At 40.4% G+C, this 16341-nt stretch overlaps 2 protein-coding genes across 3 annotated transcripts; both read right to left on the bottom strand.

Annotated features, from left to right (window-relative positions):
• Nucleotides 1–582: 582 nt before the first annotated feature.
• Nucleotides 583–9298, bottom strand: LOC115027163 (ADP-ribosylation factor-binding protein GGA3-like). Its single transcript, XM_029460314.1, has 17 exons — nucleotides 9280–9298; nucleotides 8112–8210; nucleotides 7197–7281; nucleotides 6664–6739; nucleotides 5986–6084; nucleotides 5464–5587; nucleotides 4981–5081; nucleotides 4830–4910; nucleotides 4579–4716; nucleotides 4196–4385; nucleotides 3924–4097; nucleotides 3774–3841; nucleotides 3588–3694; nucleotides 3233–3387; nucleotides 2952–3121; nucleotides 1842–1952; nucleotides 583–1243 (listed from the first exon to the last, which is right to left on the bottom strand). Exons 2-17 carry the CDS (start codon nucleotides 8152–8154, stop codon nucleotides 1133–1135), a joined length of 1833 nt encoding a protein of 610 aa, XP_029316174.1. The 5' UTR covers nucleotides 8155–8210; nucleotides 9280–9298; the 3' UTR covers nucleotides 583–1132.
• ears2 (glutamyl-tRNA synthetase 2, mitochondrial) lies at nucleotides 9186–15486 on the bottom strand. Of its 2 annotated transcripts, none has more exons than XM_029425446.1 (10): nucleotides 15095–15486; nucleotides 14301–14456; nucleotides 13569–13758; nucleotides 13303–13453; nucleotides 12679–13000; nucleotides 12416–12524; nucleotides 11430–11583; nucleotides 10474–10604; nucleotides 10231–10366; nucleotides 9186–9476 (listed from the first exon to the last, which is right to left on the bottom strand). In XM_029425446.1, exons 1-10 carry the CDS (start codon nucleotides 15225–15227, stop codon nucleotides 9381–9383), a joined length of 1578 nt encoding a protein of 525 aa, XP_029281306.1. In that variant the 5' UTR covers nucleotides 15228–15486; the 3' UTR covers nucleotides 9186–9380. The 2 variants fall into 2 exon arrangements, with proteins under 2 accessions (XP_029281306.1, XP_029281383.1); XM_029425523.1 differs by lacking the exon at nucleotides 15095–15486 and adding an exon at nucleotides 14902–14952.
• Between the last annotated feature and the right edge of the window lie 855 nt (nucleotides 15487–16341).

Below are 16341 nucleotides of genomic sequence, written 5' to 3'. Positions count from 1 at the left end.
TCCAGTGAATACTACCGGAGAACACTTTATAATCTGTTAGTCGCTTCAGTCTGTTTATATCGTAAACTCCATCAGCTGATCACGGGGGGGTTTCATCGTTACCAAATGTGTGTTTAAACAACCGATAAGTTGATCGACAGGAAATTAATTGTGTCATTTTTGAGAAAAGAAGTTCAGTGAATATGAATATTTGAATAGATTAATCAAACAAGCCATTTAAATCAAGTCAACTTGAGCTTTAAGAAAATGTGATGGCCATGTTTCACCCTCTGACATTGTATGGACCACGAGGTTGTTCAATGAATTGATAAGAGAAGTAAGTTGCAGCGCTAGTTGCCTTAATCAGTCTGTCCCAACGTTGGCAGCAAATTGCTCTGATCTACAGAAGTTAAGAAATTAAACAAGGTTATTTACAATAGGACAAACTTTTTGAAATTATTCGACTATTTCAGCGATGGCCGTGTGCACAACACGCAACATTTCCTGTTTTTCACAATAAGAGCCCCCACTTCCTCCCAATACGTGAAAACATTCAAGAAGCCACCTGAATATAAAGCAACCAGTAAGATAAAAACTAAGATACAACATTTCATTCATCAGTTTTATTATCCAACAAAATGCATACAAATCTTTTTCTCAAAGGTTTCTCTCACATTTACATCCTTAAAATAAATACAAAATAAAAACACAACATCTGCCATCTTAAGGAACACTGGGAAATACCAGTTTTCATAAGCAGACATGTAACAGCTACATGTCCGCAGTCACGTGGGAACAGTGAACTTTATTATCTGCTCTTTAACGACAGAATACAGCAGAATACTGAGAACCTGAATCAGGAACAAAGATGGACGTACCGTACACCCCTGAACTGTTAACATTTGTACGTGTGAACTAGAGTTTACTCACCTTTTTAGAGTAATAGAGATCTTTGAGATTATTTCATCATTATTGCATCAGAAAACACTGAAAATACAGACTTGATATCTTCCTGTTGTGCTTCTTCGTTTACCTCGAGAGGCGTCGTCACAAGGTTCCCACCTTTGTGTTGAGCTTTTCTCGCTCGGCTTTAAGGATCAAGATTTCCGCTCCAGAGTTTTGTGTTTTTTTTAATCCGAGTCTCAGAAGTTTTTCAGTGGCCGATCAAAGAGGTCCAGTCAGGAAAGTTCTCAATCTCTCCGGTCTCGTTCAGATGTTTGTCTCCATGTGTCAGGGTCAGCTTGTAGCGTAGACGCAGCTTCCGCTAAAGAGAAGAGGGAAACATATCAGACATATAAATGAATACGTGCTCCGTTGTGCAGTCTTCTTATTTTATGCAAAGTTAACATTAACTATACTTTGGACAGTATTGTTTCTAATTCAGAATAAGATGTTTATCTGCATCTTTCGTTTCATGCACAGGAATATTCTTCTCTACGTAACATTTTAGATCAATTCTAAAAGCTAAGAAACCAGAATTGCCATACCAGTGAAATTCCATGACAACAAAACATCCCATACACTCCTTTATTAAACTATTAGGACGTTTAACAGCTCATCATTTCCTCTCCAATATCTATTTTATACTGCAGTGAAAACATCTTCAAACTTCATTTTACAAGATTACATTTGAACCCTTCACATTATAACGCTAAACTTCACCATCGCTCTCGTCACGTCCCTAGTTTAGGCTAGCTGTATTTCGTCGAAAGTAGCATCATTTGGCCAGAGGGTGGCGCTATAACAACAAACATTACATTTTGTCCTGTAACTTTTGAAGGTTGAGGATAAGTAACCGTGAAGTAGGTCTTAGATTGGTCACTAATACGTAAATGTAATTTAACAGCGCTCCTCAAACTCACCTTCTGAGGATTAGCCAATAGGAGGACCTGGGAGATGGCAGGCGGAGGCAGGAGAGGGTTGTAAGGAGGTAGGTGTGTCCTCGAGGCAGGCTGTAGCTTCACCAACATGTTCTGTAGGACAGGTAATAAACTGACAATTAACTGGACATTCAACTCATTACTGGAAACACTGCTAAACTATGGGGAATGTGGAATGTGTGGGGGAATGAGCATGTTTACACAAAGAGTCAGGAAAATGTGAAGTGGATGCTTTTCTCCAGGAGGGGGCGCCAGTGGCACGATGAACTTAAACACTGATACTGTCCTGGATTCTTTTCTAACCAGAAGAACATGCGAGAGTAGAACAGAAGAAATGTACACGACTACAACAGATAAACTCTTTGCATGATTGATCAACTCATCTGTCAATTGTTCAATCTAGAAGATGTGAAAAGTTCTCTGAGCCTCTGGTGATCTTTAAAGGTTCAATGTGTATCCCGAGCTACCTGCTCCAAAGAAATATGGGGCAGTATTTCACCTCTAATCTGGGTCCATACGATCTCTACTGTTCATATCTTAGTTGTAGTAGTTTGGCATATTTCTTGTTATAATGTATTCTTTACATTGTGTATTGCATTTACTCCTGTGTAATGCCTGTCAGTCAGTCAGCAGGGCAAGAACACCAAAATTCAACCAAACTGCTGAAACTCTGATCAGAAAACACTGATTTATAATCTTCACGTGGGGCTGATCATCGGTGTTTACTGGCTGTGTGTGTGTGTGTGTGTGTGTGTGTGTGTGTGTGTGTGTGTGTGTGTGTGTGTGTGTTTGTGTGAATATGGGTGTGGTCCTAGTTTTAATGTTCTTCACGTTTTATGTTGTAAATTTCGATTTTATATTTGTGATTCTTGACGTACAGTATACTTTATGCAAATGTTTCTGATTTCTGATAAATTGTTGACGTTCCAAACATGTTAATCATTGGATCATCAATTGGAACAGCAAAGTACTTAAACCTTTGACGAGTTTAAATATGCATTCCTAATCTCTACCACTGTCTGGTACAGGTGACACTTTATTTAAAAAACAAAACTCGTACTTTATGTTATTTTGACATTATGTTTCTTCTACCTTGGGAACAGCAGCTTGAAACAGGAAGTCTTTCACAGCGAGGACAGATGTGTTCACGGTGGAGGTGACGACCACGGCGACACCTGGATGACCCGGCGCAGAGTCTTTGGCAAAATGGAGAGAGACGTGGACGCCGCCCTGATCGTATAAAGGGATCGGCTCGAGATCACCTACAAATAACAAGAAAACAACATTTAGACACGATATCCAGGGAAATAAACACGTACATCAGAACATAATAGCATTGTGTTATAGCACAGATGTTTTCCCTATAAACATACTGGATTTGATGGTCTCCATTGGAACCAAGATGTTCTTCAGTAGTTGTGGGGTGAACGAGCTCTCCTCTACTTTCTCTGGAGATCTCGACATTTCACTGAGTCGTTTCTGCGACTTGGACGATGATCCTGAGTCTGAAAACTGTCGATTGTGAGACCTGAGAGAAAGAAGAGATCATCAATCAGTCATTTTAGAAATAATAAGGACGTCAGAGGGACGGCCAGGGGGTCCTTAAATATTTCAAAGGGGGTACATTATTGAAAACACTTTGAGAAACACTATACATTATAATTAATAAAGGAAAACCTTTATTAAACTGCTGCATCCAAAGCGTTTCTTTCTGTCCTCCATCCTTACCAAATGTTAGTCCCATTTTGTGTGGCACTGCTCCCCCCACATCCACGGGCTCTCAACACCGTACCCCCGTTCTGCTCAGCATTTTTCATCTGCACCTCTCCATTAAACTGACAGAAAATAAAAAACTGTGTTAAACACTCAAAATAAATATAATAGCACCTTTAAATCTTTACGTCGGCGCCTCACCTGCAGCAGTTCTTCAGAATACGACCTTGAAGTCTCGTGAGTCCGTTTGGAGAGCAGATTATCTAACTCTGTAAGCACAGGACAGAACATCATTACATCATGAAACATCAGTGTGAGGGAGGACACATGTACGTACACATGTAGGCCTACCTAATTCATTTAAGTCCTGTTCAGCCACTGAGTGGAAGGTGCTTTCAGGAGGAGAGGAAAACATGGGAGGATTCGAGGATGGTGTTGAATCAGCTCTTCGCTGCGTCTGTGGAGAGTCCAGTGCTGACAGGTCAATGAGGTGGTAGCTTTTAATCTCTCTGGGACTCTTTGGAGCTGGAGGAACAAGAACAAACAGGATCAAACACAAGGTCAACGGTTTCACTCCACGGGGACGACTGAAAGAAAAACAGGTTGTAAAGAATTAGGCCTACCTTTATTTTGACCTTCCTCACTTCCACCGTTAACTTCTCTCTTTCCCGCTCGGTTCTTGTAAGCGTTTACCACAAGTGTTAGCTCGTCGTTAGCCGCCAGGATCTGCACCAGAGCTGCGTCGTCGTCCATCGTGTCGCTGGCCAGACGGAACAATCTGGGCCTCAGTCGATCACAGCGCTCGTACACGGCCTGCAGTGGGGAGGAGGGGGGGGATCAAGTGTTGATTACACTTCCACACAAGCTGCTTTAATGTCACTTTCTTGCCTTAAACTTCACACATCAGCTGTACTAAAAGAGTGTTGAACCAGATTCACACGGATGATAATGTGGATAACATATAATTGTGATGAAAACTACATTTAGTGGATAATGTCCGACGTACCTTCACGTCGTCGCTCGGCTGCACCAAAGCTCCGGTGATCGTGTGTTGGTGAAGTAGCTCTCTGAGCTGTTTGGTGCTGCTCTCCACCTCCTGCAGAGTACACTCACGCTTTGACACTTTCTCTGCCTTCTCCTGCTCCTAAAACACACACACACACACACACACACACACACACATTAAGAAATGAATATCAAACTCAAACAATTTATAAATGCATGCATGCAAAGATCATCAGCAGCAGCACGGCTCACCTCTTTGATGGTGCTTTTAATGAGTCTGTTGGCAGTTTCCAGGTCTTCAGGACGAGCACTTTTCAATAATCTGGCTAACAGCTGATGATACAGAAAGACATCTTTAGTGGGATGAAACTTAACGTTACATTAGAAGATATTAAACACTCACCGTGGCCTTGTCCTCCTGGTCGAAAACAGATTCTGTGGTTCTTTGCGTTGGAGGTGCCATGATGACTGTGTCTGGCAGTTTGGGATCTTTCTTCACGATACCTGAAATAACAAAAAGAAGTTTTATTCTAAAACTAAGGGCTGTCCCAAAGGTCCCTTTATTGTTGTACATTCAAAGCTTCTATTGAGGTTTTTTTATTAACAGATTTTATAACAATCCTACGCAGCCAAATAGTAAACATATTAATAATATAAGTTTAGCATAATCTTTATCTGCAACTGAGCAGAAATACCAGGTTCAAACATGTGCAGCATTCAAATGTTGATTTAGAATTTGAATGTCAACGTTATGAATGAAGCTTCGGTGCAAAATACTAAACAACAAATGACACTTTTATACATCTGTAAACACCGAATATATCATGTGATTATAAAAGTGTTGCTCAGAGTCTCGAGAGTTTAAGAGTGCATGTTGCATCCAGACCTTGTTTCTTCAGCATGCTGTAAGCTTGGAGGATCTTGGGTTCTTCTTTAAGCCAAAGAGTCCAGCCGTAGAGGATCTCCGTCACTCGGTCTTTAACGTTCTGTGGAGTCCAGGCGCCAAAGTACTGCTCAGAAAAGATCAACCAGGTCGGTCTCATCAGTGTCGATCCTTCTTAACGCTTGTGTTCTATATTTCCCAATAGATTTCTCTTATTTATTTTTATTTTTTATAGTACTATATATATATATATATATATATATTGTATATTTTTTTTATCTATTTTACTATTTGTTGATTTTCCTTGCGGTCTTGTATGAAGTTATAACTTAGGTTTTAAAAAGTGCTCTATAAATAAAGGTTATTATTATTATTATTATTATATTTATGAGTATAAAAATTGGAATATTTAGATAAATATGGGCTGTATTAACTCAGAGCAGACACAATTTATAACTCTTGATTTTAGATGTTATAAGTGGGATTGGTACATACATTGGGAACTACCCATCTCTCCATGATTACCTTTGGTGTTAAGAGCTTGATGAGTTCATTGAGAAAGCGAAACTTGGCAGCCTCGCTGTGAAACCTCTTTCCACAGTTGTTCATACATGCCTCGAGAACCTGGAAAGCACCAAGTCAGAAAAAAATCATAACCTGGTTGCATTTTTCAAGAGAAACTGAAAGACAAATCTTTGTTCTTACACAACAAAGAGACAGAACAGATTGGTTATTGCATGTTTCCGCGGTTAACCACCTTTAAATGTCACATGACATGAGGCACATGAACCTTGAGAAGCTTCCCGAAATGACATTTTACAGTGAAACACTTTCTGATGTGTGGACGACAAACCGTGTGCGGTCACAGCAGATTCAAAATGCAGATTAAATCCCTCATGTCACTTTGGCCATGTGATGAAAGTTAGTCACATATTTTCTTCACAGGACCGCCCTCCCCCAGGGTTTAAACGAAGACTCTTGTTTTTCAATGAACTATAAAGGTGCAATGATAAATACCATGTGAGAAATGCATTGAATAAAAACACATGTATTCTGTATGTCAACAGTTACCCAACGTTTAGCAACTGACTTGTTAAATGTATTGTTTAAATATGACACAAGCAGTTGCTCTTTGCTTCTGGGCACTGAATATTTAATAAACTATGTATTGTATATATAGACATGAAGAATCTGATTGCTTACAGTGAGAGCCTGCAGAGACTCTTTCTCCTGTGGCGACTGGATTTTATGCGCGAGGAGGCGAATGGCTACCTGTGGCCTGAAAGCAGAAAATGTAAAGTCACATTAAAATGCCTGAGAAGACCGTGAGCGAAGAACATGCGAGGCCGACATTTAAAAAAGGTACTATTCACACATGGCTATGATTGAGTTCAGCTAATAGAAACGGATAACAACCTAAAACACTTTTACTTTTCCATCCATGCTTGCTTACGTTACATTTACCATGATAACACGGTGATATTAAGATTAGGAAAAGGGTCAAAAGGGGAAAAGGTGCTGCAGACTTCATCCTTCCTCTTGCACAACATGGATGTGAAGAAACTCTTTCTCAAACATCACAATTGCATGAAGTGACTTCTAGATGCAGATGGCCTCCATTGACAACTTCAGCTCAGGTTTAAAACCTGAAGATAATCTGAAAGTGCACGCATCACATAAAGTAGGTAAAAATAAGGAAAGGTTTTGATTATAAGCACAGATTGTGTTCAGTTTACCCATCAGTCTCTTGGTCGACGAGCTGGTAGAAGCTCTGGATGCAGTCCCATCTGTCTTCCTCATTGTTTGGGTCTGTGGCCTGGTCTGGAACACGCACAGCAGATAAACAGGTTAAACATAATGTGCCATAATTAGATCAAAAACAACAAATATATGCCAAAAATTATACAATTTAATGAGGAAGTGAAAATTAAAGACAGACCCACACAGAAAAACATGTTGTACTAAGTATAAAGACGTGGAACTGCCATCATGACTTCCAAAACCTTTTTAAATTGCTTGTTTTGCAACCAATGGACCAGAAATCTTTGCAATAGGATAGTCGATCATGAAAAATGTTGTAGATTAATGTTGTGCCAATCTACAATCCGATTACCCACTCTATCACTTCAGTATTACAGTTAGTAGGCTGGACTTTTACTTCTATTTTAAGATATTGGTACTTATTTATATGTTTCTGTTGAATGGAGTTATAGTTTACTATGAAGATGCAGTACATTTCAGTATGTTTAAATGCAGGTCTTTAACTTGAATCTAACTTTTAAACATCTGAAAACTTCCTCGAGCTACTGAAGAAAAAAACACAAAATCTTCTGCCACAAAGCGCGTGCACTGCAGGAGCGCAGACTCTCGTTCGGCACGCGCACCTTCGGTCTAAACAACTTCCTGTTCCAACTGATACTTTCTGCACAAACTTATATTATTAAAAGTTAGAAAAATTCACACATTCATTTTTTTTTACCGTAAATATAACGAGACGTTACTGCAAATTAAGTCCAACTGGCGGCACGAGCCGGCCGTTGTTGTCGCGTGAGCAAACAACGCAGCGTTATTTAGGTCAGATAATAAGATACGTTAGCTAAAACTTAAGCAACTAAAAAATAAACTTTTCTATATTCTCCCCGTTTACTTACTGAGCCATGACTCAAAAGTTGCCTGGTTGTCACCGGTCGCCATTGCCGTCCGTCTCCTGCGGGTCTACAGATGTTTACTGGCCGTCTGTGAGCGTCGATCTGCGGGAAGCGGAGGTGTCAAACTGCCGCCTGTCTGTGGTGGCATGTGACACTCACGCCCAGGCAGTCACACTCCACACACACCAACCAAATCATATTACACCCCCCCCCCCCCCCCCACTATATATACAAGCACTAGATACTGCAGTGGGGGAATGTAACTAAGCACATTAAGTATATGTATATATACAAATATATGTATTTACAAGTATATATGTATAAGTATATTTAAATAGTATTAAATAAAATATAATATTTAAAATGATAATATAGTATTATACTAAGTGCATTTAATTAAGTATTATTTTACTTGGGGATTCTAGACACAGACTCGTATCTCCTACCAGACACTATGCGTTACATTAACGCACATCTTTGTGATCATATATATCTTCATACTCTTCCTCATACTCTTCCTCATACTCTGTACTGTGAACTTTTGCACATTCCTCTGACAATCTTTGCATGTTCCTGCACAATACTACCACATTTAAAACTTCACAGCTCTTCCACTTTTAAATACAGTATACTGTACATATCTTATTTCCCTTTTGTGTATTTATGTTTCTTGTACATATGTTTTGATTTTATAATAGTTTTTTACAGAATATTTATTTAGATTTCTCCCTTTGGCAATAAATCGAATTCTGATACATTTCAGATGCAAATATTTATATTTGTTAACTTTAGTTAGTAGTTAATGGTTGAACATAAGGATGTAAGGATTTTACATACAAAGCATTTGCTGAGTTTACAAAATATGATGTAAATATGAAAATAAATGGGCCATTTATGACAGGTTGGATAGACTGAAAGGGTAAAATGAATGTAGTTTAAACGCAGGAGTAACATAGTCTGTGATATCAGGAGACGATAACATTTGCATAAAAATACCGCGGTACTTCCCATCCTTGGGTCACCTGGTCCAGTAAAGTCTCACAAAAGTGAATACATAAAAACACACACACCATGTGAGAATTTTTAATCTCTTTTATAAAAATATTTAGAATAATTCAAGTATTATCCAAGTTAACTCAAGTCACTGGGGTGCAGTTCATTTTAAACATACCCCAGTTAGCTTTGGCAGAAGCGCCAGGTGGTTACATGTAACTCTCAACACACACGTCTTTAGCAGCAGCTTCTTCAGGTGTTAGTGAGGCTGTCCAGGCTTCAACTCGTCTCTGAAAGCAACAGAAGGTTCTGGAAACGATGGCTGACCTCTGCGGGCCCCAAAGACACCATCATCTCTGCTATGCTGGGCCCTTGCTGCAGGTTCAGAGGACAAACAGAGGATCAGTGAAGTAATGCAATCAAACCATGCAGTAAGAAAACAGACAGGAAACTGTGAAAAGCAATCGCAATCTACTTCCTCTTTCCATATTTCCTCTCTGAATATCTGCAGGGTTACTGTGGTGAATGCGTCACTGTAAGACTTCTGAGGCTTTAATTATTACGATCATTGTAAATGTGCTATTTTAGAGTTTAGCTTAGTCATGCAAGGGACAGAAATACATTTAAAAAAAAAAAACAGTTCAGCAAAGATTACAGAGTCTTTTTCTGGATTACAGCCAGAAACGATTGAAGTTGCTGATTTGGAGTTTAAAAAACACAATTGCAGAAATGAAAATTGCAAGTGAGCGGTCAAAAATGATTGAAGGATGTTATCAGTTCCTCAGAGTCAAAATTAAAATAGTTATGTGCAGGTGGTGTTCTTGCGGTAGGCAAATATAAGGCGAAGGACAAACAAACATTTTAATTTGTTACCTCAGAGTGCAGCTTGTAGTGTTACTTTGTGCTCCTAACGGGGGTTCAGGATTAGAGAGTGTCTAATGCTGGAGAAGTATGACGATGAGCGACTAAATTCCCAAGATTTAAATTAGATAACTGTATGAAGATACTGTGGGGATTAAACATAACTGGCGGTGAAGCTCCGGTTTAAAGATAGTTTGAAGTCACTACCTCGGCTAAAACCCTTTCAGGCAGAAAAGCCTGTAACGTTTGTGTTGCTATCAGTCTTCACCTGCAGTCCACTGAGAGCCAGACGTAGAAGCTTCATCACTTCTCTTTTCTGGTTGCTTTTCGTTTGCTTAACCAGAGTCTTCAGATCTTTATTGATTTGATCCACTTTCAGCTCCTCACTTCTCTCAGCCATCAACCTGCAACACACACACACACACACACACACACACACACAAATGATCACATTCCTCTAGTTGTAAGGTTTAGTGGAACGTGCAGTTGGAGAGTTATTAATGCTACATACTTGAGCACTAATGAAGCTATGTGCTCGGCCTCTGCAGTGATCGCTGCCACCTGCTGGCTGGAGACGGAAGGACGGATCCACAGGTAATAGTAAGCAGGACTTGCGAGCTCCTTCAGGGAGGAAATGTGACCCTGCAGAGAGAGGAAGTGAATAGTTTCAGTATTAGTGCAGACGCACGGAAGCAGTATTCAGCAACAACAGTAGAAGCCACAGTTTGTCTGCTGGAAGAGATAATGGGTTAAAAAGTCTAAATAGGAGGTGATTGAGGAAATACTGAACATTTAATACATTTAATACTTTTTAGCAGCAATAACTGTTTCATTATTTACATTCTGCTTTATCTTTATGTCTTAAGTAAACTGCATGTTGCATTGTTGGAGGAGGAAGATTGTCAACAACTACGATGTAGCTTTTGTGTATATAGATGATTATATTTAATATACACTCTAGAGGAGTTACTGACTACACCTCGTACCTGTGTTACGTTGTTGTTGTTGTTGTGATTATGTACTACAATTAATATATTATTGTGTTTGCTGTGGACACCAGGAAGAAGAGCAGCTGCTCATGTGGATCCTAATAAATTAAAAGAATGAAACAACTGAACATTTAAAGTAATTTATCGGCCTGAGTTTCTGCTGAACTGAAAATAAACACAGCAGCACCACCAAGGGGACAAACACAGACGTTACCTGCATCTACTATATGTCATATATACACTATACTTTGTTAGCCTGTGCTAAGACTCACAATGCTTACAGGTACCGTATCATATTATAACCTTTATTTAAACAGGGAAGTACAAACCGTACAAGTTCAGTATCAATATGATGATTTTCGACGAGCAGCTCGTCTTGGGAACTAGTGCGATGTGAATTTGCTCTCTAGTTAAAATACGTGCATGTATGAGCACACGGTGACATGGTGGGAATACATATTCGTGAGTATGGAGTTACCTTACGAAGGTGTAGCACCCGCCTGATATAATCCGCCTGCAGTACTTGTTCATCGTGGATCTCTGCTGCGCAGGCCTGCAGGATCTGTCCCTGCAGATCTTTTATCAGCAGATCACACTGCTCCTCATCTTCAATACGGCGTTGCAGATGAACTCTGCCACAATCAGAGAGATTACGGATTCATGAATTATGACCTTTATAAGGGAATAAGAGTCTACACATGCTAGAATGAAATATGGATGAAAAATATATTTTATATTTGCAGAGCGGTAGATGAGAAGATTGATCCCACTCATACCTGTCTGGTAAATATGAAGCTACAGCTAGCAGCCGATTAGCTTAGCTTAGCTTAGCAGAAATACTGAAAACAGCAGGAAATATCTCTCACAAACCACAATATGTCTGGTATGTCTTGGCTGGTGCTGTGACTTCCTGAAGTCTCTGTTGGTGGCAATCTCAAAGAGATTACAAGACTTCAGGAAGTCCCTGCCCCGGCCAAGATAAAGTCCTGCACATAACCCGCTGTCAACCCACAACGTTGTTTTTACACTTTGATTTGTACGTGGATATAACAAACGAAATGGAACATGTGAAGTAGTGAGAGTCAGAGGAGCCGGGAGGCAGATGTTGTTAGTCAGGCTAGTTGTCTTAAGATAAACGTGTGATGGCTGTAGCATCATGTTTACTTTACATCTAACTTTCAGCAAGAAATGTTTAACTGTTCCTTTAAATTCGATGTAGAGCTGAGGCTGATGGGAGATTTGACCTGGTGGCACTAGATGAGAAGTCGAGGGTATCATCAATCAAAACAGCTCATCTTCTGAGAATCAATGATGATGATTCATTTAATATAACCGTCAGGATATTTCACTGACCAACAGACATATCCACAGAGCGACACAGTGTGGCTGAAAGTCTGAAATATACACTCGAAGCCAGAAAAGAAGAACATGGAAGTACAACAGAGACAAAGCGATCCGACTCACCTGTTGAACTCTGGTAGTTTTTCCAGGTCTAACAGAGCAGAATGTGTTGTGATCTTTGAAGGATTAAACTCAGAGATCAGTTCATCTATCCTGCGTCCAATTCGATTGGCTGTAAAGCAACATTAACTATTTAGAAGCATGACATCAACAGCACCGTTTTACGTTTTCAGATGTCATTTTAAATGCACTATATGCGCGCAATTAAAATGCGGTTTCTAATTGTTCCTCTTTATTCCCTCTCCGATATCTCCTCCGTCACTCACTGTTGAATCCTGAGCCACAGTTGGTTGTGATGTCCAGCAGAGCCTCCGGCAGCACGCCGTCTCTCTGGTAGCCTTCGATGAATATATCGCCCTGCCTCTTGGACAGCTTCTTGCCATCTTTGTTCAACAGCAGCGGCAGATGTGCGAAGGTGGGCGGCTGCCATCCAAGAGCACGGTACATGAGGAGATGTTTGGAGGTGGAGATGAGCCACTCGGACCCCCGCAGCACGTGGCTGATCCTCATGTGATGATCATCTACTATGTTAGCAAGGTGGTAGGTGGGGAAACCATCTGCTTTTATCACTACAGGGTCGCCCTCCACCTAGAAAAGGAGGATAACAAAAGTTCATCTGTCTACCCCCTTCAGCTGTACCGACTGTCATTCAAAGCTTCTATTGAGGTTTATGAATGAAGCTTCAAATGTCTGTAGTCGTGCTTTATGATGTCAACAGTTCTTTTAATGCAGTGAAAATGTTGTTTTTTCAAAAGGTTAAACGCAACCAAATATGAATTGAAGCAGAATATTTATTTAGATAAAAACATGTTGTGAATCCAAATATTTGGCCCCATTAGCCACGTTTGCATCGTTTAGTGTTAATCCATCTGAAACACTACAACTCTGACCTGGGCCACGTCATGATGACTCCGTCCAAAGATCAGATCCTGAAAAGGCTCGACACCCTCTTCCAGACGAAACCGGATCACATGTGGAACTCCCCGAGCCAGTTTCTCCTGGACCTGCTCGGCCCGAATGTGACGACACCGGTTATCATACCTGGGGGAGAGAAAGAAACGCAGCCGATGCCTTACATCTGAGAAAGACTTCCTGAGGTCTGTGAGAATATGATAAAGAGAAATGAATCGCGTGTGCATTCATGTTATCAAGCCACCTCGGTGTCTGTCCGCTCCTTAAAGCTTCTTTCTTGAGCAGCTCGAGTCTCTGAGAGCTGCAGAAACAGTAGTAGGCGTGATGGCTGTCGACAAGCTGCTGGGCTGTCTGACTGTAGAGGTCCAGTCTCTGAGACTGCATGTACGGACCCACCGACCCACCTCGACGAGGACTCTCATCTGGAGGTACACCTGGAGGGGAGAGGGCGCTTAGGTATAATCCAAAGAACAACTGAAGGGATGTTATTCAGTGGTTTTGCTTTTTTTTCTCCGATTCATATCGATTCTGAATGTTTGAAACACTTTCAATACTCATTTCAATAACCTGCTACCATCTACACACTCGCTCTCTCTCTTGTCTCAGACAGAAAGTCCACACACACACACACACACTTTGTCTTTCACTTTATTACCTTATAAATGTATGACAATCTCAGAGACTTTGACACATGTGCACTACCTCGAGAAGGGTAGTTGTCATTAATGTAAAACGTTTTTAACTGTTGTGAGTGTTTACTAGTCATTCTGCTGATCTCTGCTACTTGATAAGAAAATAAAAGTTTTCATTCTCATGTTAGAGCCTTGTTATATGTATCTTTCAATAAAAGTCTGAAATGATATGCCCTCAATGTGTCAATTTTCCCAGTGGTATTAAATAACAATACTTTTCAAGGTATTGAAGTTAGAAATGACACGACAACACGGCCACACAACTCTAGCACAGTGTTTCCTACCGGCCCACTCCAGCATGTCCTCTATGGACTCTGCAGCTCCTGGTACCAGCCTGCTCCGATCAGTGTCCTCAAGTCGCAGGACGAATGAGCCTCCATACTTCTTGGCAAAGATGTAATTGTAGAGAGCCGTTCGGAGGCCTCCGAGGTGTAAGAAACCTGCAGCACAGAATAACATATCGTTAGACCAGACATAATAATAAAGAGACACTTTAACGTGAACTGAATAGGCCCTTTTACACAACAGAAATGTAGATTTGTCATAGTAGGAGAAGCAACTGGTGTTACTAATAACATTAATCATGGCTCACTGTGTGACAGTGTGAACAATAGCAGGACCCTGAAACTGAAGCAGCTAAATGATCTTGATTATTTACACCTGTGACATGTCAAAATGTCTTCCATTAAAAACACCTATGTTATATATATATATATCCTGCAGGTACACCCACTCTATGTACAACAGAGGCGCTGACTTCAAGGGCTGTCTGTTGAAGGAGGCTCCCTGAATTACATATTACTGTACATACATAATGACAATATTGTGTCCTTGTTTTACATTACATTAGTCATTTAGCAGACGCTCTTATCCAGAGAGACTTACAGTGAACTAACTACAGAGTCCCCCTGGAGCAACTCAGGGTTAAGTGCCTTGCTCATGGGGCACAATGGCGGCAGCTCCTGGTATTGAACTCACAACCTTCTGGTGATCTCTATGGAAGCCTGACCACTACACCAGGATGTACGCTTTTCGCACAGGCATTTTAACACAAATGAATTGAGGTTGAGGACATTACCTGTCGGGCTGGGTGCAAACCTGACCCTCACGTCACCCTGAGCAGTGGAGCAGCATCTTGTATCGTTCAGCTGGAGTTTAACTCGACTGTTTCTCACCGCTGTCAGACACCGAAAACATCTCTGAGTCAACATGTCAGCTTCATTCACCGAGCTAGCGTCAGCTAGCTGGGGAGCGGTCCAGCTTCGCAAATGTTTACGACAGTTTCTGAAACTGTATATCAATAGACGACGAGACAATAACACGGAACGTTTTAATCCCAAAGGTTTTCCCTCATATGTGATAAAAACACGTTTGTTTAGGTCATTACGTCCATTGAGTCATTTTCTTCTTCGACGAAATCAAACCGGAAGACGAGTTGCACATCCTCAACGCGCACACTGCCACCCAGCGGAGGACCATATCATTTCTTCTTCTGTTACTAAAGAGAAACTCTACCAATATACACATTTATTTATTGTATTCCTTATTTTGGGAGAGCAGTTTATATTAAAAAAAAACAAAGACAGATTATTTTTCAAAATGTAAGTCTGCACACAAGAGCAATGAACAATATGTCAGGGGAGAAAAAAATAATTATTAGGTTTTCTAGAATAAAACTAAATGATATATTAATTAATGTTATACCTCAAGGGACATACATTACAAACATGTCATTTTGGATGTCTTCTTATTTTTTCAAAGGCTGTTTGCATCCAAATAAAAAAATTAATCAGCCTCTCTCAACCAGCGGTGCTGGTCTACCAACTAGTTCCCATTAATGATGCTGGTCCATCAGCATGCTGTTGCTGGTGAAGCTGAATTACCATTTTAGCTCATTTCTCTGTACATACATATGCAGCCAGTACTTACATGGCCCGTGTAGTTGAAACTTCTTTGATTGTGTATTTCTATGTATAAAATAACTTAAATACAAGAGAACTGAAATAGAAATTAGGCGAGAGATATAAAGGAGATCTTTAAGGGAAGTAAATTCATTTATTGTAATTACTTGGCATGAAATACAACGCAATGCAGTAACATTCATCTGGTTAACAGTTTGTTCATCATTGTCAGTTATGTTAACTTTCCCCTTAAAAAGGTCCAGTGTGTAGGATTTAGTGGCATCTAGCGGTGAGGTTGCAGGTGCAACTAACTGAATACTCCTCCGCTCACCTCCTTTTCCAAGTGTTGAGAGAACCTACAGTGGCTTCCGGTAACGTAAAAACAGGAAAGACCCTTTCTAGAGCCAGAGTTAGGTTTGTCTGT

The sequence above is a fragment of the Cottoperca gobio genome, chromosome 1, assembly GCF_900634415.1.
Source record: "Cottoperca gobio chromosome 1, fCotGob3.1, whole genome shotgun sequence".
In the NCBI taxonomy this organism is placed as follows: domain Eukaryota; kingdom Metazoa; phylum Chordata; class Actinopteri; order Perciformes; family Bovichtidae; genus Cottoperca; species Cottoperca gobio.
The sequence above is the reverse complement of the archived record's forward strand: the minus strand, read 5'-3'. Positions and strand labels throughout refer to the sequence as shown.